The sequence below is a fragment of the Polypterus senegalus genome, chromosome 13, assembly GCF_016835505.1.
Source record: "Polypterus senegalus isolate Bchr_013 chromosome 13, ASM1683550v1, whole genome shotgun sequence".
NCBI lineage: Eukaryota > Metazoa > Chordata > Cladistia > Polypteriformes > Polypteridae > Polypterus > Polypterus senegalus.
In genome coordinates this window covers 93,735,079-93,759,031 of record NC_053166.1, presented here as the reverse complement: position 1 = coordinate 93,759,031, position 23,953 = coordinate 93,735,079, and the positions used below count along the sequence as shown (strand labels likewise).

Below are 23,953 nucleotides of genomic sequence, written 5' to 3'. Positions count from 1 at the left end.
TGCATCTAATCACACTTTGCATTACAAGCAAAGGGGAGCTTTTGTCAATGCATGATTTTCTGGTACACCGATTACATTGATCAGCGCATCCCGATTCATTTTACCCTTGCACCACCTTAGTTTGAGAACAAGTATGAAAAAATATGAGGTTAACACAGAAAAACAGATCACCAATTCAAGCTTTATGAATAAATTTATGATTCGCCATCAATAATTGTTTTGGTAAAGCCATCCTCCTTCCATTTTATAATTTTTCCGCCACTAGCCATGATTAAATGAACGGTAAAAAGTAAGAGCTGGCGAGGTGACTTATTTAGGCAGGCATATATATGACAGCAACACTCATGACAATGTCAATCATGTTACGTTATTATTAAAATGTTTCCTTTTCTTTTTCATTACTTCTTTAACACAACACTTCTCACACTGCGGGTATTTTGCGGGTATTTTGCTATATATATATATATATATATATATATATATATATATATATATATATGAATGACCTCCAAAAGCTGAGACTTTTGATATTGTGAGCGTGTCTGCAAAACTGGGGTCTCCTGCCCAGCAAAAGTCGAGCAGCCGGCGCGCGCGCATAGCTGTTCCGGCCTTTGAGACGCTGACTGTGCTTCTGCCTTAAGTCAAAGTGAGCACTTATAATTTTTTTCATCCTCCCCCTGAGCTATAGCCCAGACAAGTGCAAACACGGGACCCCTTTTCTACACCGCGGCAAACTAATATTAAGGCGATTTGCACTTTCTTTTGCACGATATACGATTATGAGGTCGCCAGCTCGGATTATGAAGACACACACGAGTGGAGGACTGACAGTGCCATCACAGCCGATTAATGGCAGTGGCGTCTCACCAGTCTACACAAGACCCACCGCGACTGTCCCCAAAAGCGATCATAATGTCAGCGAACACATCTCTCTATACTATATAAAAGAAAAGGCAACTTTCCTTTCTTTACACCTTTTTCATTTTATCCCAAACCAAAGCCTTTCTCTCTTAACACTGCAGAGGACACAAAACTAATTTTCTTTAAATGCCGGTAAGGCACATTACCAGAGGCACAAATTTGAACGTTCACATAGAAAATGTAATTTCTATACCACAGCCGTCGTGTAGCGCCTTTCAAAAGGGATCTACTACCGAGAGATGATCCATATACATTTTAGCTGCTGTTAGTACTACTTACCTGTTGTGTTATACCGTCTTTAAAATGTAGTTTACCATAACCACTCCAGTAGTGCTCAATGTACCTGTACTTCTTAAAAGCGTTAATGTTTTACTGTTTAATAACTTATACACTATATTTTATTATTTTCCCTTGCACTCAGTGACCAAAGCTATACACACACACATACAAACATACATACAAATACATATATATATATATAGATACACACACACCCTATCTACATATATATATATATATATATATATACACACACACATATATGTTTGTGTGTGTGATGTATGTATGTATGTGTGTATATATGATGTAGAAAGGTATGTGTATATATATATATATATATATATATATATATATATATATATATATATATAGATATGAAGATATGTATGTGTATATATATGTATATATATCTCAATTGGATTCAGGTCAGGACTTTGACTAGACCACTCCAAAGTCTTCATTTTGTTTTTCTTCAGCCATTCAGAGGTGGATTTGCTGGTGTGTTTTGGGTCATTGTCCTGTTGCAGCACCCAAGATCGCTTCAGCTTGAGTTGACGAACAGATGGCCGGACATTCTCCTTCAGGATTTTTGGTAGACAGTAGAATTCATGGTTCCATCTATCACAGCAAGCCTTCCAGGTCCTGAAGCAGCATAACAACCCCAGACCATCACACTACCACCACCATATTTTACTGTTGGTATGATTTTCTTTTTCTGAAATGCTGTGTTCCTTTTATGCCAGATGTAACGGGACATTTGCCTTCCAAAAAGTTCAACTTTTGTCTCATCAGTCCACAAGGTATTTTCCCAAAAGTCTTGGCAATCATTGAGATGTTTCTTAGCAAAATTGAGACAAGCCCTAATGTTCTTTTTGCTTAACAGTGGTTTGCGTCTTGGAAATCTGCCATGCAGGCCGTTTTGCCCAGTCTCTTTCTTATGGTGGAGTCGTGAACACTGACCTTAATTGAGGCAAGTGAGGCCTGCAGTTCTTTAGACGTTGTCCTGGGGTCTTTTGTGACCTCTCGGATGAGTCGTCTCTGCGCTCTTGGGGTAATTTTGGTCGGCCGGCCACTCCTGGGAAGGTTCACCACTGTTCCATGTTTTTGCCATTTGTGGATAATGGCTCTCACTGTGGTTCGCTGGAGTCCCAAAGCTTTAGAAATGGCTTTATAACCTTTACCAGACTGATAGATCTCAATTACTTCTGTTCTCATTTGTTTCTGAATTCCTTTGGATCTTGGCATGATGTCTAGCTTTTGAGGTGCTTTTGGTCTACTTCTGTGTGTCAGGCAGCTCCTATTTAAGTGATTTCTTGATTGAAACAGGTGTGGCAGTAATCAGGCCTGGGGGGGCTACGGAAATTGAACTTCGGGTGTGATACACCACAGTTAGGTTATTTTTTAACAAGGGGCAATTACTTTTTCACACAGGGCCATGTAGGTTTGGATTTGTTTTCTCCCTAAATAATAAAAACATAATTTAAAAACTGCATTTTGTGTTTACTTGTGTTATATTTGACTAATGGTTAAATGTGTTTGATGATCAGAAACATTTTGTGTGACAAACATGCAAAAGAATAAGAAATCAGGAAGGGGGCAAATAGTTTTTCACACCACTGTATATATATGTTTGTGTATATATATATATATATATATATATATGCCAGCAACACTCATGACAATGACAACACAACTACATTGTCAATCATGTTGCGTTATTATTATTAAAATGTTTCCTTTTCTTTTTCATTACTTCTTTAACACACTACTTCTCCACTGCGAAGCGCGGGTATTTTGCTAGTATATATATATATTACTTTTGAGAATGCAACATATAGTTTTGTCCAGGAGGAAAGCAATGTTGCCTCAAATCAATGGCAACCTTTTGTAGGGTGTGTCCCTGAGACTTACTGTCATCGCGAAGCAGAGCCTTACTGGAAATTTGAGGCATTTCAATTGAAATGGGAGATCAGAGGGTATAACGGTGATGCCAGGAATACATTCAGAGTGTGGCGCTCTGCTGTTTTTTTGTGTAGCTGCCTTCACACAGCTTTTCCGCTGCTTTATAAACGAACGCCATATAAGGCCATCGTTTCTCCTTGCTTCGCGGTTCTGTACTGTTTTATTGTTCGTTTATTACGATTCTTATAGTTATTGTGTAGCTATTCGAGACTTACTTTACTGTTCAGGTACCCATTTCCTTTATTTAATCCGCGGCTTGTACGTTATTTTTTGCTTGTTTATTAAGATTATATAGATATTTATTGATTCCCTTCTTTAGCTGACTGCCTGCTCATATAAGACGCTCCGCTGGTTTTTGTGAAACAGCCTTTACACAGCTTCGACGCTGTTTTATAAAAGAACGACATATAAATCCATCACCTTGTCAATTGTGTAATGCGTTTTTTGAACTGGTTTGATGCATGGAAGTGATCACTCGTACTGCGTTCAGTCAGTTCACGTGAGCTGCTCTCTTGTGTGATGTTGCGATGTCCACGGCTTTTTTATTTAATGTTAGCTAAGACCCGGCACTTAAAAGTTTCTCGCTACAGCAATTCGAACTCCGTTACAAAGTGATCCAAAGTCTCGTTTATACCTTGTGTCTTCTCATTAAACTTGTATCTCGCAAATACAGTATTCGGCGTTTTTCTTCAGCGCTCTTTGGGAGCTCTTCCTTCTTTTCTACATACTGCGGTCACAGTCAGTTCACGTGATTACGTGGGAGGCGTGACGATGTCACACGCAGCTCCGCCCCCCCACGACCGTCCATTACAGTATATGGAGAAAAATAGGTTCCAGTTATGACCATTACGTGTAGAATTTCGAAATGAAACCTGCCCAACTTTTGTAAGTAAGCTGTAAGGAATGAGCCTGCCAAATTTCAGCCTTCTACCTACACGGGAAGTTGGAGAATTAGTGATGAGTGAGTCAGTCAGTGAGTCAGTGAGTGAGTGAGTCAGTGAGGGCTTTGCCTTTTACAGTAATCCCTCCTCGATCGCGGGGGTTGCGTTCCAGAACCCCCCGCGATAGGTGTAGAAACCATATGTTTGTATGATTATTTTTATATATTTTAAGCCCTTAGAAACTCTCCCACACTGTTTATAAATATTCTCCGCACAGTTATACAGTAAACCCTTGTTTATCGCGGTTAATCCGCTCCAGACAGATAAATGAATTTCCACGAAGTAGGATTCTTTATTTATAAATCTAATATTTTCACAGTTAGAGCATAGAAAACCTGTTTACGACCTTCTAAATACGTTTTTAACATTATTAGAGCCCTCTAGACATGAAATAACACCCTTTAGTCAAAAGTTTAAACTGTGCTCCATGACAAGACAGAGATGACAGTTCTTTCTCACAATTAAAAGAATGCAAACATATCTTCCTCTTCAAAGTGCGCGTAAGGAGCGGAGAATGTCAGAGAGAGAGTAAAGTAAACATGAAAAATCAATAGGGCTGTTGCGCTTTTAAGTATGCAAGCACAGCGATAAAGCAGCGGCAATGAAGGGATCAATAGCCTTTCGAAGGTAGCCTTTCAGCATTGGGCTGTTGCGCTTTTTACAGGAGCGTCCCTATCTCCTAAGCAAACAGCTTCTGTGCAAACACAGAGAGAGAGAGAGTAAAGTAAACAATGAAAAATCAATTGGGCTGTTGCGCTTTTAAGTATGCAAGCACCGCGATAAAGCAGCGGCAATGAAGGGGTCAATGCGAAGGTAGCCTTTCAGCATTTTTTACAGGAGCGTCCGTATCTTCTAAGCAAACAGCTTCTGTGCAAACAGCACCTCTGCTCACATCCCCTCCGTCAGGCGCAGAGAATGTCAGAGAGGGTGAGATAGCGGCAGAGACAAGCAAACAATCGAGCACCGCGCAGGAGGCATATCTTATAGTATTGAGGAGTTTTAGTTAATATGTAATACGTGCTCTGATTGGGTAGCTTCTAAGCCATCCGCCAATAGCGTCCCTTGTATGAAATCAACTGGGCAAACAAACTGAGGAAGCATGTACCATAAATTAAAAGACCCATTGTCCGCAGAAATCCATGAATCAGCGAAAAATCCATAATATACATTTACATATGCTTATATATAAAATCCGCGATAGAGCAAAACCGCGAAAGTCAAAGCGCGATACAGCAAGGGATCACTGTATTAGTATAGATTTGTTTACAGATTGGATGTATTGCACTTTTTGAACACTGTGGTTTGCATTGTCTTAAATAAAAGCACTTGCCACTTTTTTTGTACATACCCTTTGCTGCATGTGTGTGTCCTCATTTCCTGGCCCATCTTAGTAAATGACAATCAACACTTCTGATTCAAGAGGCTCCCGGGAGCAACAAGGGAGTGTCAAGCCAACCCAGACTATCACGGATAGATGAATTAAAAACCACCTCTTTACATGAAGAATAACAGGTATAGGTAACCAAATAATTTGTATGGCACTGTGAGGATGCAAAATTGGAAGTTATCAGCAAAAGAAAATTTGGCAACAAACTGAAGCTAAGCTTGCTTTCCTGGTTATGTTCCTAGATTAGCCAAAAATTTCTCAGTACTAATAAAAAGTGTACTCCCCATATAAAGAAGATATTCAAACAAGCATGGACCTGACAATTCTGCAAATTTCCAAGACTGCATTGGATATTTGTCATACTTACAGTTCACAAATTGGTAACTTTTGCAAGAGCATTAAGTAAAATGATACCTGGACAGACGGTCAAACATGCTGACCAGTTTCAAGGCTTCCATTTCCTTTTGCTCCTCAGTCATTCCCTCCATGGGATTAGGTTGAGGCATCTCAACTCGGCCAGTGACAGGGTTGATCCTATTTCGAGATTCCAAATATTCCTCGGTGTCTGTGTCCTCCTCTTCATCCGAGTACACGCCTTCTCCTCTACCACCTGCTAGCAGCCCACGAGCAGCTAGGAGACCAGCTGCATTGCCATAGCCAGTATACTTGACAAAGCGAGATACTACAAGAAAAATAAAAAAAAAAGTCAGTAATAACACAGACCACTCACATTAACCTAAGGACCATAGGAAAAACAGACATACATACTCTCAGTCGGGTCTGCTTAACAAGGGTTTATTAATTTTCTTGTACTACTGCAATGCAATTTGAAATCACAGGGCAGCCAACACTGTACATGGCAGCAGTCATTCCTTGACAAGTTTCTCAGCACTTCTTAAAGAAAGACTACATTTACACTGGACAAGTTAGAGACGGCAATGAAACTAATAGATTGCCTTTAGAAGTGGAGTGGAGTACCCAGAAAAATCCCTTAAAAACACAAAACAATAATACAAGCTCCAATATAATATTCCACTTGCCATAACACATAAAAACTGAAAGATGAACAGATTGTGGCCTGATTCTTACCATTCTCCTTACAAAGGACAAAGAGTAGTTCAGCAGCACATTGCTTGACATCAGTGTCCACATGAGTCATAAGCCTCACCAACTTGTTTCGCAGAGTAGAGCCCACCTCAGGGCGGGTGTGCACATCTCTCAGAGGGGGCAAGATCTTGATTCATTAAAGGATTGATGATATAATTTGTTAAAAACATTTGAAACAAATTAAAAATTTAAGTTGCAATAATATAATATATAATACTAATATAAAAGATAAACTGACCTTCATTCTCAAAAATTTCCTTGTCTCTCTGTGGACTCTGGCACTTTCTGTTAGCAGATTTAGTACTGGAGTTACTCTCTCCTTTAGCTTTTGGGCCTAAAACATGATTTAAGCTTAATTAGACTTCATATTGTTGCTATAGGACTATAACAAAATACACTGACAGGTAACAGAAAACATATTTGTATTACAAAGTTATCACTAAGGTAAGAAATATCCAAGAAACATCAAGTTTGGGTCAAAGGGCTAAGAAACATTTGAACAAAATATAATGCTTACTTCTGTAAATTGAATACTAATTTGTTTCTTTAGTATGTCAATAATTAGGGGGGCATGCATCATGTGCACACACCTTATTGGTTCTGTCATAGCTTTATTTAATGTTTTTTTTTAGCTATATCCGTCATCTTTTTGCCAGTTTTACACTGTGGCCTTGAAATTCAAATGTTTCAGTAATTAGGGCTAATGTAAGCTATTTAAACAAGTGGTACCTCGGTATACATCCTTAATCCGTTCCAGATCCTTTGACTTATATCAAACAAATTTTTCCCATAAGAAATAAAGGGTAAATGATTAATCCGTTCCCATGAAAAAAAATTCTATTGTTATTGGCATATGATACATTGATGGGGATGTATAAAATAATTTAAACACTGCTTAATAATAAAATACATAAATACAAAAGCAATTAGATGAAATAAGTGAAAATTTAACCTTACTTTACTTTTTAATAACGTCTTTGTCTTTCACAATCGCAGATACTGTCGTTCTCGGCATACGGTATGAAGCAGCCATGTCCCAGATATGCATGCCACCTTCATACTTTTCAACAATCAATTCAAATTTATGCGAAAGAACACAAAATCATGTGAAAATTCACTTAGAGTTATAGTGCGGGTTGTTCACTGAATGCTAGCAACTGACATACTGACACTTGTGGGCAGTCAAGGCTTTGTCTCGAGAGAGGTAAACAAGGGTAGCGCGCAGTGTTCTATCACGCGAGTCCTATTCCAAACAAAGGTAGTATACAAAGCAAAATTTTTCGCGTTCAAACAGGACGTATACCAAGTTGGACTTATTCCAAAGCGGACGTATACCGAGGTACCACTGTAAATCATTTTTCTCATAGCATGGTCTTACAGATGCCAATATCATTTCTCATATTCACCAGTGGAATGAATGCATTATGTCTGTTTTTTTTTGACATACTAGACCCCCCTCTGTAGGGATTATAGAGAAGTGCAATGCAAAGGCAAGCTGAGATACAGAGGTGGAAATCACAAGTGCCCTTCCCTTTTAACATGCTGTCTTAAATTCACTTTAGTACACTCCATGATCAGTAAGAAAATGGTGGCAGTCCCAAACATCTGCAACAGCCAAAATTACTTTTGCTGTTTTTGGTCTGTGATCATAATATAATGAAATTTTAGGCTTTACTGTTCAGTGTGGTTTATTTGATATCAACTCAATAAGCTAGTAAAATTGCTACTTCTGCTACTGGTATCTTTTTACAATAAATCATTTTGTGTGCTTAACATTCTCTCTTGTGAAGTAGTGTAGATTTATTAATCTATAATCATGGATACATCAATCAGAATTGTTTTAATGATCATTGTTTCTAGGTAGCCTAGTATCTAAACATAAATAGCTAATATTAAAGATGATTGGAAGAAGACAGCTGAAAATGTGGGTGCTCACAAAGACCTTTATTGCATTCTCAGCCAAAACTAGTATTGTGTAGCCAGACACTTTTGTTTCATAATTTATGCCTTCAATGTTTTTCATTTAGCTCTACCTGCTCCTGATAAAACCTGGGAAAATTACAAAAATTTAAGTACACAGAAGAGGACACAGTCAGCTTAACCCCAACTTCAGAAATAGAAAACGGCCATAAGATAGATAGATAGATAGATAGATAGATAGATAGATAGATAGATAGATAGATAGATAGATAGATAGATAGATAGATAGATAGATAATCATGTATATATATATAACTAGCAACTAATAGAATGACATCTACAACCTTTTGATGTCCAGCATTAAACTAAAATACAGTTTTAAAAAAGAAGTAAAATCAAACCTAATGAGCAAATATAAAAAAAAGACTACCAATAAAAAAATCTGATTTATACTCCTGTACTTAACAGAAAATCCAGTTTAATTTAAAAGAAAAGCGGAACTCAGACAGCAGGGTAAAAACTGCTGACGTCAGATCAAGTAGGCACTAGTTACAGTCACTGTGCAATTCTGTACATACTTTAGTACTAACCGCAATTTTTTTTTTCCAACAAAGCATCAGGAAATGGGAACATCAAATTTTGTTTATCGTGGCATTAGAGGGTGGGTATGTGTTGCATGTTATCCAGCCATACAAATACTACTACTACTACTATGGTGTACAACACATTGTCTTTATCATCTGCATTATCTCATCAAGAAATAAAATGCAGCATTGCACATTGGCACAATTTTTTCCTGAACAGAGCTTACAGGCAGAACCCATACACATACCCACCTCCACAAAGGCCCAACTTGGAATCACCAATTAAACACAGACATTGTCTTGGGAACATGGTAGGAAAACTGGAGTTCTCTAAAGAAGTGAGCAGCCCAAATAAGAAAACCATTACCATACTGAGGACTCAAGAAGATGATCATAATGACATCAGAGCCATAAATAGACAAATAACAATGGCCATAAAATAAAAAATACTAAATACTTTTGTTTCAAGCACATATCTTACATGAATATTACTAAAAGAGAAAAATGAAGAGCAAATGTATTGTTAATAAAATAATAATTATCATCCAAAAGAAGGTTTGTGGCATATATAAAAATAAAATAAAATAAATAGTAAACAGGAGTAAATAAATAGTAATATATAATAAATGGTAAATCGGAGAGAAATCAGTTTTTTGGGTGTGGTGCAAAGATATGATGATTTTTGAAAGGATAATATGAACAATCGCTTAACTTAATTTGTGGCACTGAATAAGTAATAAACTATTGGAAAAAAATTAACGAATGCAGTTTATTTACTTGTCTTAAATAACTTTTTTCACCATTAACAATATATTTTTCTAAACAAGTTCACAAATAGTTCAACATTTTCCACATTTCATTTAACAATTCAACAAACTAAGTACAAATGTTGCTCAATTATTTGTAAAAACGTATGCATTATTTATATTTTATATGGTGACAGGATAAATGTTGATGAATAATTTGATGAACTGACCAGATTCAAATGTTTAATGCTTCTGACCGACATTGTACTGAATGCCCTACATTCTGTCTCACATTTGTTTTTTTTTTTCTATTGTTCTTACAGCTCTCACTGGTCCAACAAAAGTGCTTTACTATGAATGAAATTTAAAACTGTGCTATGAGAAGGAACTAAAGTTTATGCAAAATCTTGTTTGGCCAAACAGACTCAAAGTGTGCCATAATAATAAACATGTGATGAAACACCAACCAGTTGTCTATGATCAATGAAACTGCTTTTACTATACTACGTATATACCCTAACTCAGTTCACTCTGCCTTCATAACACCCTGAAAATTGTTACATTCTTGGGCAGCACCTTTGAATTTTGTTTCGACATTTCAAAGTAGCACTATGGTCCATTCATCATACAAGCTTGTCTATCACTCTGCCCTCTTACTCCATTTCTTATGTGTCTTTCCTTGTCAGTTATCTCAGTTTGACTGTTTTACTGGTTGTGGGATGGGTAGGCGATATCGTGGGGAATATTTTTTACATTTTCGTGCTGTAGAAATAAAACAGCATTGTTTTGCATACTTCCACAAAATAGTATGGTAAATAGAATGCAGTGCATCACTTGCTATTGGCTTAGACAAAATAGGCTACACAGTCATGTGGCAATCCATCACACATATCAGCAACCACTCATCCTTGAAGAAACTCTGCTCTAAAAGAAAACCCATGAAGACACTGGGAGAATATGTAAACTCCACAGAGGCAACAACAACTGGGGATGGGATTCACATTCAGGTTATTTGATATATGAGGCAGTGTTATGGTTCACCTGCAGTTATTTCCATTGTGGTTTACTGAATCTTTTTTAGTATATAAAGTTTTTCATGTTATGTTATTATTTCAGTTTTTCATTTTGTTTTTGGGCTTTTATTTATGTAATATGATTTATGTTGATTTTAAATTTATTCATTTTATTGTTATTAATTATGTACCTAATATGTTTTGCTATTTGCCTTGCTGCCTGCATGTGGGGTGACTTACTGAGGGAGTGGGGGTATTGATCCCAGCAGCAGTTTAACCAAACTTGTTGAAGGCTCAACAGGTTTGGCATTGCATCTTTGTTTGGATACCTGTTGTTGTGATTTTTGTTTCTTTTTATTCTTGTATTCCCTGGCTTTGATCGCTGCTTCACTTAAGGTATTACTTATGATTAAAGGTTATTGGATTTGTTTGCTTTTGAAAAACCTATATTTCCTCCTTTTTGTTAGTATATTTTTTTTTTTTGTTAAATTTTTGTATTTTGTATATCATTTGAATAAATCTTTACATTTAAAGACACTTACAGTACAATCCCTCTTAACCGGCCTCACATTAACTTGCCAATGGTTTAACCGGCCTGTTAAAATAAAATCCTTTTTTTTTTTTAATCCTGAGTTCTTCTTTATATTATATGTTTGCACTTCCTTCTTTCCTGGAAGGTGAGAGGTATTTTAAAACCAGCAAACAACAAAACAGTTTTCAAATTAAATAAAGTGCAGTGTATCAAAAGACTTCTTTAAATAAATAATCAAAAAAAAAATGAAGTTAAAATCCATTAGTAAAAAAACAAGTACTTTAAAAACAATGCAAACAAGGTTAAAACAGTGGCTGGAAGCGGTCTCTTAAAATCCAAAGCATGGTGCCTTCTTCTTTCTACCTGCCTATCCCCTGCTTCTCCCATCGGGCTTCACAACAGGGGAGTCGCCCTACCTGCAGGAGTAGCTGCCTTCAGCATGAGCAGGAACACTCAAGAATAAAACTGAATAAAATAAAAACAAGTTTGTTTGTTATATCACATCTTTATCTGAAAACGGTGTCAGAATGGGGGGGAGGGGGTGGAAGCTTGAATGTGAGTCAGAGAATAAAACTGAAAAAAAAAAAAATATATAAATTGACAGACGCAAATCAAATGTATGTTTTTATTGTATGATATAAACAAAAAAAGAGCAGCTCTCTACTCAAAATGGTAAATTTGGGAAACATCTGATATTGAAACCGCAACCTCTTGATTGGAAGGTAGCAGTTCTTAGCATTGCACCGTGCAAGCTGTCATATCAAGCGTCTACCGTAAGCTGGTTTCTTTTTTCTTCAGTTACATTCTTGAATAAAAGTGCACTTTTTTTGTTATATTTTGTATCTTTTGTGAAAGTGTTTATTTCATATTTGTATTTCTGGCTTCACACATTATACATTTCATGTCTACATTTTGTTAATTATTACTAAAACATGTGTTAACAATGTTTTTACATAGATTGTTGATGACACTGAACACACATGAAATATATGTATTCCAAATGACAATGTACTTTTTTACCCTATAAAGCTCCAGCACTTCACACGAAGAAAACACTGAGCACTGAGAAACGTCTTTGCGAATTGAACTGCGGCGGTGGGCGGGGGGAGGGATAGCAGGCTGCTTATCGACACATTTACAGGAAAAAAGACACTGACGGAGAGGTGAGAAAGAATTTAAGGTGGGCCGGATTTGCAAGTTTTCTCGTAGGCTCTGGTAATTCTAGTGTCAATAGGGAATCATTTGTGAATGTGAATTGGGGTTATGAGTATTATTGTTATATTTTATAGATTTTTGCTCTGTCTTAGGATTATGATTACTTGTGTTTTTTGAGACTTGTTTGTTGTTGATTGCATTTTTGACAATGCCTTTCTTGTTCTGTTTGCTCTATGGAACATTTGTTAGTTAGTTAGTCTATTTGTGCACAAGCCGGGGTTTACGATTATCCTCCTCATGTGAGGCTTTTTGAGATATTGAACTCTAGAATCCCTGAAGCCTATGAAAAAAGTCACAATGCCAGGCCACCTTAAATTCCCTTGCACTTCCTCATCATCGTCTTTGTTTTGCAAATGTGTCAGTCAGCACAAGCAGCAAGCGGCCTGCTATCCTATCCCCCCACCGACACAGCTGAAGTTCTCCCAGCTTTCCCACGTTTATTTCAGAATGAGGTGCTTGGTATTGTAGAGGGTAAATAATATATCGTTACTTGGAATACATACATTTTACGTGTGTTCCGTGTCTACAACAATCTGGGTAAATGCAGAATGACAGGAAATGCAAGGCAAGAAATTTTGAACATAATGTTGAACTCTGCTCTTGTGAAAAAAATGGAGATAAATGCAACCAACTAAGAGAGGGAGATGCAAGTTCGTTGTACCACGTGAACATGACTGAGAGAATAAAACTGAATAAAAAAACAAAACAAATAAAAAAAAAAACCCAAACTTTTACAAGTTGTAAAACTTTACATTGGCTGTTACATACTCAAATCAAATGTATGTTTTTATTATATAATAGTAATAATTAAAGCAGCCCACTACTCAAAACTGAAATTGCGGAATAGACCTGGGATCAAACCTACAACCTCTTTATTTAGAAGCTGCTGTTCTTACCTCTAAACCAGCCATGCAATTGATATTTGGGTTTTGGTTTTTATATATTGACAGCAAAATGTAAATCGAATTATTTCTTTTTCTTTGGTTATATTTGTGAATAAATGTGCACTTGTTTTGTTATACCTTTTGTGAAAGTGTTCATTTGATATTTGGGCTTCAGATTTCACACATCATACACTTCACGTAAGTATTTTGTCATTACATGAAAAAAGTTTCTGTTTTAGTTGTGTTCAACATTTCTTGCTTCGTATTTCCTGTCGTCCTGCATTTACCCAGATTGTCGTAGATCCTGAATTTCAAATAGAATTAAAACTCACATGTGCAACAGCTTCTGTTTGCCTCATTGAATTTCTTTTTCAGAGTACAGTATTCTTGATTTCAAGGCTTTTTTGAGCTTCTTCTAGAGTCTGTGAAAACTTAATTCTTTTTGTCATCTTGTTTGTCTAATAACGTTTTCATGTTTTAGTAATAAATAACAAAATGTAGACATGAACTGTATAATATGTGAAGGCTGATGGCCAAATATCAAATAAACACTTTCACAAAAGGTGCAAGTACAATACGACAGTTTCCATGGTGCTGTGGTTAGAACTGTCGACTTATAATCCGGAGGTCATGAGTTGGAAACCAGCTCCCTGGCAAATTTACCGTTCTGAGTAGTGAGCTGCTTTTATTGTTAATATTATACAACAAAAACATACACTTGATTTGTGTCTGTAACTGTCGGTGTAAATTTATTGTACTTGCAAAAGTTAGCGTTTTTTTTTCTTCACTTCTATTCTATCAGTCACAATCAGGAGACAACACCCACCCCTGCCCAGATTTGACATGTTTACTTTTTATCTGAAACTGGAAATAACTGTATATGTGAGTGGTGTTTTGAGACAATGGAACTGGAAATTCTCTGATCTGGAGGGATAAAAGCTGACACACAAACACTGGTGAATCTGCCTTTTTCATATCTCACCGTCACTTGAATTATTTTTTTTTATTCAGTTTTATTGAGTGTTCCTGCTCATGCTGAATTTGTATGCATCTTATGGTCCATGATGTCAAAGCCACACTGACAAAGAAACAGAGACATTGGTATTGTGAGGGACAGTCGGGACCCATGCCTGGCTGGGACGCCCCTTCAACATTGGATCCAGGGGAGCAGCCATGGGATGCATTCTACGTCTGCTGGAACATGTGGTGGCACAACCCTCCTGGGTTACATCGGGGCCACAGGTGTGGGACTTCAGGACTCAGACCTGTTGGGCTACGTGGGCACCACCCAGCGGAGCCGCACAACTTAACGAGCCTCTGTGGGTTGGAATGCAGCCACACCCAGAAGTGCAGCCTAATTAGACCAATTACCACCTGGAGCACTTCTGGGAGGGCTACAAAAGGAGCCTGCAGCCATTACTCAAGGGCCAGAGTTAGGAGAAGGACGACGAAGCTGCCCTGGGAGGAGTGGTGGAAAGGAAGAGTGTGTGTTAGTGTGCTTTAATTTGGGTGTTGTTTGAGACTGTGTTGTGCCTGTGGGGATTATGGGGAAGACGTGCCCCACAGGTGAAGAAAAATTAAAAGTATTTTTGTTTATTTTACACGTGCCTCTGTTGTCAGTCTGTGTCAGGTCGACGTCCATATAGCACCTTATGTATATATGTATATATACCACACAGTATATATGATATTTGGAATAAATCTTTTTATGACCTGTATAGTACATTTTGGAAAACATTGTGGCATTGATGCAACATTATTCATATTATTCATATTCATTCGCACACCTTCTTGCGTTTGTAATTAGTGACCGCATTTTTTTTTTTCGATCTTGCCAGTGTCCACTTTTTGGTGCACAGTACTGTTTCTTTTGTACTCCAGCACATGCAGAGGAAAGAATAGTACAGAGAGGTCAGTTCTGCGCTATACACAATCATCAGATTCAAATGTTAACAGTTCCCACAAACCCAAGGACCGTCCTTTCTACATTTACGACATGTGTACCTGTTGCAACGTACACACTTCCCTCTGTGCTGTGTTTACTATTACATTGAAGGGGCACTTGACACTGACTGACTGACTTTGCTTTCCTGGGGGAAGCGGCTATCTTGGAACAGAAGCTTGCATCCTCTTTTGCTTTATCCATCTCCTTTTCTTGTTAGAAGTGAGGATTTTTCTCTCCTCTGCACATGTCCAAACCAACGCAATCTCGCCTCTCTGACTTTGTCTCCCAACCGTCCAACTTGAGCTGAGCATCTAATGTTCTCATTTCTAATCCTATTCATCGTCGTCACACCCAGTACAAATCTTAGCATCTTTAACTCTGCCACATCCAGCTCCTGCTTTCTGGCCAGTGCCACCGTCTCCAACCCATATAACATATTATGATCAATAAAGATTGGATTAAACTTTCTATGCATTATAAATTTTATTTAACAATCTGAAAAGTGATAGAACCCTGAAGAATAATAACAAAATGGTATGGGAGATCATTAATAGTGTTGGGAAATGGGCTGTTTAGTACAGTATTAAATCAGCCACTCAACAAGAACCACAATTGAACAAATAAAATGAATATGTTTAATGTACATTGTTTGACTACAGTGTATTTTTTTGTTTCTAATTGCCAGATGTATTTTCATGATTTATTTGACCAAATCAATTTCCAATTATGGGATAATAATGGGAATAAAAGTAGTAATGGTGAACCCTGCCCATTCTTTTTACCAGTGAATGAAAAACCTACATGCAACTTTGACAGGGGAGCATGCAATTTGAAAAATATCCATTTAATTAACATATGCAAACAAATGCAAGCTCTAAAATAATTAATATGAATACAAAATGAATAAAACAGAATGTCCGACTTGCACAGTGGACTGTGACAAGCATGCTTTCAAAGTGAGACCAAGGCTAAGAGTTTAAATTAACTAGGACTGAAAATGGCCACATAAGCGTTTGTCTGATATATTAATGTTTGAAAACAGAGTCACCAGCTGGAAATTGTTAACAGGTCACGTATTGGGCCTTAGCGTAAAACCAATCTGCCATCTTTACTGGGAGAGGTCAGCTGTGCCAAAGCTGTGCAATTTCAGATCAGTGAAATAAACAATGCTCTTTACACAGCTGCAGAACAGTTTTGATGTAAGATTGTGACATGAAGCTTTATGTCTTGTCAAAAAACTCCCAAGGCTATACATTTCATCTGTTACTCATTGTACATAATGATATATTGCTATATATTGTATTCATCAAATCAATAAATTAATTTATCAAATATGCTTAAGGAGAATGACCAAAAACCTTTGGTTTAGATTCATACTGGAAAACTAAAAAAACAGTAAAATAACAGATTTTAGATTGCTGGCTAGATTTGCAGAAAATATTTATTTATAGATACACTACTTACAAATGTATTCATAAATATCACAGAAACTGAAAAGGAAACTGATCTTCCATTAAATTTGCCCTTTTAACATTTTTGTAAAGCTTGTTGTGCAAATTAATGTCCCCATTTGTTGATGTACAGTATATGCATCATTTTGGTGATAAAGGACTTTGCTGGGGCATTTAGTGAAAATGTCTGAGGAACTGTGGGTATTTTAAGGCAAGTAATTGAGACAATTATGTGTTTATTTGGATCATGGTGAATTTAGAGCCCTGTCATTTTAGAAAGCAAACAGGAATGTGGCAGTATGGTGATCATTTACATAAGCAACAGATTTTCTGTGCTGTGCTTATCATATGGTTTAACACTAAAACAGTCTTTACAACAAATGGTTTGTTTGATGATATTCCAAGTTGGAAAAAAATGAACCCACTTTTTAACATTTGAATCATTTACATTTAACACATTCTTGTAGAAAAATGAACATTTATAATCTGCAATGCCTTTTATGAGTTCTGATTTGGCATTTTGAAGTATATTTATAAAGGAAAAAAGTATGATATTCATATTTTCTTATATCTTGCTCCAAATATGAGTGACAAGAAGATGTGTTGAGTAGCACTGTTATCATGCAACTTTTAAGGCCTGGCTTTAAATTGCACTAGGGTCACTGTGGAGTATCCTATTTTAACACAGTTGTTTCTTGAAATGTGGTTTTGCATCCCAAAGACAAGGCAGTAATAAGCTGCTATCCCATCCCATCCTGTTGGGAGAGGTTTCAGTGCCTTATGGCCCTGAAGAGGATAAATCAGGGTAGATAATGGATCCCAAATATTTTAAGTGTCAGTTTGTAGCGGCACTAGTGTTTAGTGAAAACTTCAACTCCCAGCAGTGGCTCTAATTGGCCATCTGCTGAGGGTGCATGGGCTACTGGCAACAAGGTGGCCAGCACAGGATTTAAAAGGAGGCCAGTTATACCGAGGAGAGGGAAGTCTTTTGTTGTTTCGTGTCAGAGTTATCTTTCTGCTTGACTTTCCTTTCCTACCTTCAGATTCTTGTTCTGTCCTGGATTGACTCCTGTTTTGGTTGTATGGACTGTCTTGTGTCTTTCTGCTGCATGAGGACTGTATAAAGATTTGTTGTCAACCTGCAAAGAAAGGAGCGCTCCTGATTCCATTCACATGTCATCATCTCAGCAGGAAATTCTGGTAGGACTGATCTTTACATACAGCGAGCTGATCTCTGGACTATCTATCTCCATCATTTCATTATATATGGACTTCATTATGTGTGGTTTTTGTTAGTAGTTTGTTATTGTTGAATTTGTGTTTATTATATATCACCATAAAGGAAAACAGGGGTGGGGTTGTTGTACTTTGTATAGTTAGATTCTTTTCTAATTGTTTAATACATTCTTCTATTTCTGTTTTATTACCGGTTGCTTTTTTGTCTCTGTAAGGTAGTGTCTGTGAATTGGGCCAAGGCCTGGTGTGTTCCTGGGTTCCCCCACCGAAAAAATAAATAAATTACCGTCAAAGGCGGTGTGAATCTTTCCAAGGTTTTATTTTGCTACAAGTAGGTAGGATAAGCTGGAGGTGGCAGAGTTAAACATGCTAAGATTTGCACTGGGTGTGACAAGGATGGATAGGACTAGAAATGAGTACATTAGAGGGTCCCCAGCCACAGGGGATATACAAACCAGTGTGTTTCTTCGTGCCAGTCCCAAGCCCGGATAAATTTTGCCAAATCAATATGCAGACAACAATACAAATTTCCATATCGGATCAGTCGAGCCCCGGGTTAACAACGACCGCCACCAGTAATGAGATGTGTCCGGAGGTAGGAGGAGAGGAGGAAAGTAAAGAGAATACAACTGTGGGTAGGAACTTTGAATGTTGGCAGTTTGGTAAGGGGATAGAGTTAGCAGATATGATGGAGAGAAGAAAGGTTGATATATTGTGCGTGCAAGAGACTAAATGGAAGGGGAGTAAGGCCAGGTGGATTGGAGGTGGATTCAAATTGTTCTATCATGGTGTGGATGGGAGGAGAAATGGGGTAGGAGTTATTCTGAAGGAACAGTATGTCAAGAGTGTTTTGGAGGTGAAAAGAGAGTCAGGCAGAGTAATGATTATGAAGCTGGAAATTGGAGGTGTGATGATGAAAGTTGTTAGTGCATATGCATTACAAGTTGGGTGTGCAATGGGTGAGAAAGAAGATTTTTGGAGTGAGTTGGATGAAGTGATGAACAGTGTACCCAAGGGACCGGTGAAGTGGTGATTGCAGCGGATTTCAATGGGCATGTTGGTGAAGGGAACAGTGGAGACGAGGAGGTGATGGGTAGGTATGGTGTCAAAGAGAGGAATGAAGAAGGTCAGAGGATAGTGGATTTTGCCAAAAGGATGGACTTAGCTGTGGTGAATATGTATTTAAAGAAGAGGGAGGAACACAGGGTTACGTACAAGAGTGGAGGAAGATGCACACAGGTAGATTACATCTTATGCAGAAGAGTTGATCTGAAGGACAGAGGGAAAGAGCTGGGAAAGATGTGCAGCAGGTTAGGGTAATAAAGAATAAAGATGGAAATGTACTCATAAGCGAGCAGTATTTTGACAGGCTGATGAATGAAGAGAACAAGAGAGAGAAGAGGTTGGATGATGTGGAGATAGTGAATGAGTAATGGGGATTGTGGAAGAGAGGTGAAAAAGAGAGTGCAGACAGGATGGAATGAGTGGAGAAGAGTGTCAGGAGTAAGTTGTGACAGATGGGTATTAGAAAGAGTGAAAGGGAAAGTCTACAGGACGGTAGTGAGACCAGCTATATTATATGGGTTGGAGATGATGGCACTGACCTAAAAGCAGGAGACAGCTGGAGGTGGCAGAGTTAAAGATGCTAAGATTTGCACCGGGTGTGACAAGGATGGATAGGATTAGAAATGAGTAAATTAGATGGTCAGCTCAAGTTGGACGTTTGGGAGACAAAGTCAGAGAGGCGAGATTGCGTTGGATTGGACATGTGCAGAGAAGAGATGCTGGGTATATTGGGAGAAGGATGCTAAGGATAGAGCTGCCAGGGAAGAGGAAAAGAGGAAGGCCTAAGCGAATTTATGGATGTGGTGAGAGAGGACATGGAGGTGATGGGTATAACAGAACAGAGGACAGAAAGATATGGAAGAAGATGATCCGCTGCGGCAACCCGTAATGGGAACAGCCGAAAGAAGAAGACGACAAGTAGGTAGGATAAACAAAAAATATAAACTGATTTCTTTTCTCTTCCTTACAAAAGTAACTATATTTTTCAGAATATCTGATTTTCTAAAATCTCCCTGTTTTGAAAACTTTACAAAATATATCCTATCAAATTAATCTCCTATAAGACTATTTTTATGACGGTATAGCTGAAGCTAAACTGACTGACATACAATTACGGAATAATTCACCTTTTAAATATGGCTCATTCAGAGGAGTAATTACTGGTAAGCATGAACTTTTGGTGCAGCTTAGAGCCTAACCAGTATACTCCACAGTAGGAAGAAATGACACATGGACACATTTAATACACTTACATTAGAGCTTACCTACTGGAGAGGAAGAAAACCTTGAAAAGACTAACAAGACAGGGAACTAGAAAAATAATATTTAAAGAGATAGATCTAAAAAGCAAAAAGTAGTTTAATACACACACACACACATTTAAAACCTTTAACTTCCTTAGCGTTATGTTTACCTCCAGAAAAACAAGCAAAAAATTTTTTTTTTTCAACAACAACAACATTTATTTATATAGCACATTTTCATACAAAAAATGTAGCTCAAAGTGCTTTACAAAATGAAGAATAGAAAAATAGAAGACACAATAAAAAATAAACATAAGTCAACATTAATTAACATAGAATAAGTAAGGTCCAATGGCCAGGGTGGACAGAAAAAACAAAAAAAAAAACTCCAAAGGCTGGAGAAAAAAAATAAATAAAAATTTTTCAGCAAGAAAAATCTAATTACATGTAACATCAACATGAACAAACATGACATAAATATAGTAGGAAAGGTACAGTATGTTTAGCTGTCAGTGATTGGGACAGGCAAATTCTTTTCTTTGACTTCTCCAACACTGTTCAGCATAGCAGTTTGTTTTGACAGCTATTTTCTCCACCAGATTATCATCAAGAAACAGTCAAAAACAGTCCAGATAATCATGTCTTACAGACCCCTTTAGACCAGGGTTACCAGTAAATAGGAAATTTGGAATGTGCAGGATTGTCAGCAGCAGTATCAAGCTGTCACCAAACACAAACATCAGCAAATTCTGCCAGGTCTGAATCTACCAAACAGTTGTCAGTTTCACTGTTTGTGTCAACGTCAGATGACCAATTCATCACGATTATTATCACTCAATTCAAGCAATATGAATTTCCCCTTGTGATTAATAAAGCATCTATCTATCTATCTATCTATCTATGTTCCAGTGTGTTTAGCTTTTAACCTACATAACATTGTGTTTTTAGTTGAAGGCTCCACCCTACTTATGAATATTTAAGAGTTACCATAGAGTGGCTGAGCGAACAGAAATATAGTGGTGCCTCATATATCAAACTTAATTCAGTTCAGGAGGCCACTTGAACTCTTAACTGTTCGAAGTCCGAATAAATTTTCCCATTTAGAAATAATGGAAAGTGAATTAACCCTAAACAATACCAATTTTGATAACCTTAACCAGCAAATACACATAATTTAAGGTAAAAATGACACAATTAAATGCCCTAAATAATAAATTAAAAAATGAAAGCAATAAATAAAATGTGTAAACATTGTAAAATAAAATGAAAATTGGATTTAATGTAACTTAGTGAGGAGTGATGGTGTCCTTAGTGGCTGGTAAAGGGGAAAGAAAGGTTAATGTTGGGAAGGGCGGGTTGGGTATCCTTCCATAAACACGCCAAATGACTGTACTTCGTCGTAAGTTTCTTTTTCACCTCAATCATTAATGCTACAACCTTCATCTTAAGCTTTGTTGCTTATACACTCTGAATTGGATGCCATGGTTAATAGCACCAAAAATAAAGTGAAAAAAAGCACTAAAAACACATGCGCGTAACGCTAGAGTGAGAGAAAACATGGGCGTATAACAGATGACTTTACACATCTTTTGCTGCATTTTTTTCACACTGTGCACAGTTAAAAACTAGAAGCATCACTCAAACCCTGGATTGTATTTCTCTTGAATTTAGCATTTGAACTCTGGAACATTTGAAGTATGAGGCAGCACTGTATTTCTGAGTTTATCTTCTTCACTAGATGGCAAGAGAATACTGCCCCAAGCTTTACTTGGACTTAACACTGTATATCAGATCGTAAGAGGCTTCCCTAAGTCTCACTCAAGGTTAACTGTTTCTGCACGTAAGTCCAAGCCTGAGACAGTATTAACACCAACAAGGTTAAAAAAGAAAAGCAGATTTTGAAAGGTGAAGTAACATAACAATTTAAACACATTGCTGGTTTTGAGCACCTCTGGAAATAGATGATATATTTTAATAAACAAAAAAATAGTTCTGATTGACAAGAACTGAAATTGTTTTACTAGCCTGTTTATTTAGTTAAGGATCTTGGGAGAACAAGCGTCTTTGTCAATGGCAGTGGTCACAAATTGGGAACTACCGTAGATACTCATGTATAAGTCGAAAAATGTATGCCTTAAAATTAATTCAAAAACACAAAGTCGACTTATCCACGGGGCAACACTAATTTCATTAAATAATTTTTTAAACTGTGAAATACCGCACTTGAATTTGAGCATTAGCTTTTGCAGGTTTTGGATAACAAACATACCATTAGCTGCCAGTAGATGGCGGTAACCAGAAACGTACAGTATTTCGGACCATAAGTTGCACCGGATTTTAAAGCGCAATATCAATGAATGGGTCTCAATCCCGCTGTCATAAGTATCTTTGTTTATTACATACGAAATAAATGGATTGGTACCGGAGGTGTGCGGTTGAATCGGCGAGTAATGCTCTTCACAAAACAGTTCAGGCTTTATAGCGACCGAGTCCACATGTTCTCAGAGTTCAGTCCACGCCGTCTGTACGAAAGGGTTACAATAACGCTCACATTCGCGTCCGACAATCCCATCCTCGACACTTTTCTCCCAGTTTACTAGTGGAAAACGGTGGGACATAGTTTCCTCTTGCGTGGGCGATGTCCTAAAGGGGTTGGTGCTAATTGCGGTGGCTTTGGAAAACTCTGCTTCCAGGTCAGCGTCTACCCCTAGTTTTGTCGCCATTCACAGTTTCCTAGTTACACACTCCACCGAGAGAATGCACCAATTTTCTTTTAGTTTTACAAGCTTCGTGTCACTCACTAGTGCTGGCAGGAATAATCCCGGAGGAGCCCCCAGTGTTACCTTTCCTGCCTGTCTCCGGACCGTGGTCGGGGTGACGCAGGGAGCTTCTCCTTCTTCGTGTCCAGTGGTGTGAAGCTCCAGGGCCAGAGCAACGTGCTCTGGGGTAAAACCCTGTCCCCGAGTTCCCTTCTCCTAATTTACAGCAGGGAGTGACACACAAGGCTTGACTGCTCAATGGTTGACTTTATTATCTCCTTCTTTTTAAGGTGCCTGTTTTAGCTTAACAGAGACCAAAAACACAAGAGCCCCACCACGCCGTCAACAAACACTCAATCCCAAAACTACACCCCCCAAAACCACGACAACTCCACCCACATCCCACATTCAGTATAATTGGGATGTCAGGCTGCTATTTTAAGCTCTGATCCCTACAAGAGTCAGACTTTGATGGATTTGAAGAAGACACTTTGGGCCACTTTATCATATGCGAGGGATTTGAATACGAATTTAATTGAAATATTCTAACTGTAAGTAAATGAATAAAAATGTTTTTGGAGTTTTAATTTTGGCTTACTAAAATTCTTCAAAGATTAAAATGTTGAAAGTCTGGGCCCAGGTACATTGGGTATAATTATGAAATTCAAAGAATTTGATAGGCTGTCAAGCTTTACCCTCGACTTATACGCGGGTCATAACAAATTTCATAATTTTCGGCTTAAACAATACACTCGACTTATC

General features: G+C 37.7%; 1 protein-coding gene across 3 annotated transcripts in view; it reads right to left on the bottom strand.

Moving 5' to 3' along the window:
- Nucleotides 1–23,953, bottom strand: part of LOC120542256 (synembryn-A-like) — a 188,066-nt gene that overhangs the window by 25,634 nt on the left and 138,479 nt on the right. For all 3 annotated transcript variants that reach the window (XM_039774573.1, XM_039774575.1, XM_039774574.1), the window contains exons 9-11: nt 6,836–6,931; nt 6,580–6,724; nt 5,905–6,172 (exon numbers count right to left, since the gene is read on the bottom strand). In XM_039774573.1, coding sequence (XP_039630507.1) covers nt 5,905–6,172; nt 6,580–6,724; nt 6,836–6,931 — 509 coding nt within the window. The remainder of the gene's footprint in view (nt 1–5,904; nt 6,173–6,579; nt 6,725–6,835; nt 6,932–23,953) is intronic.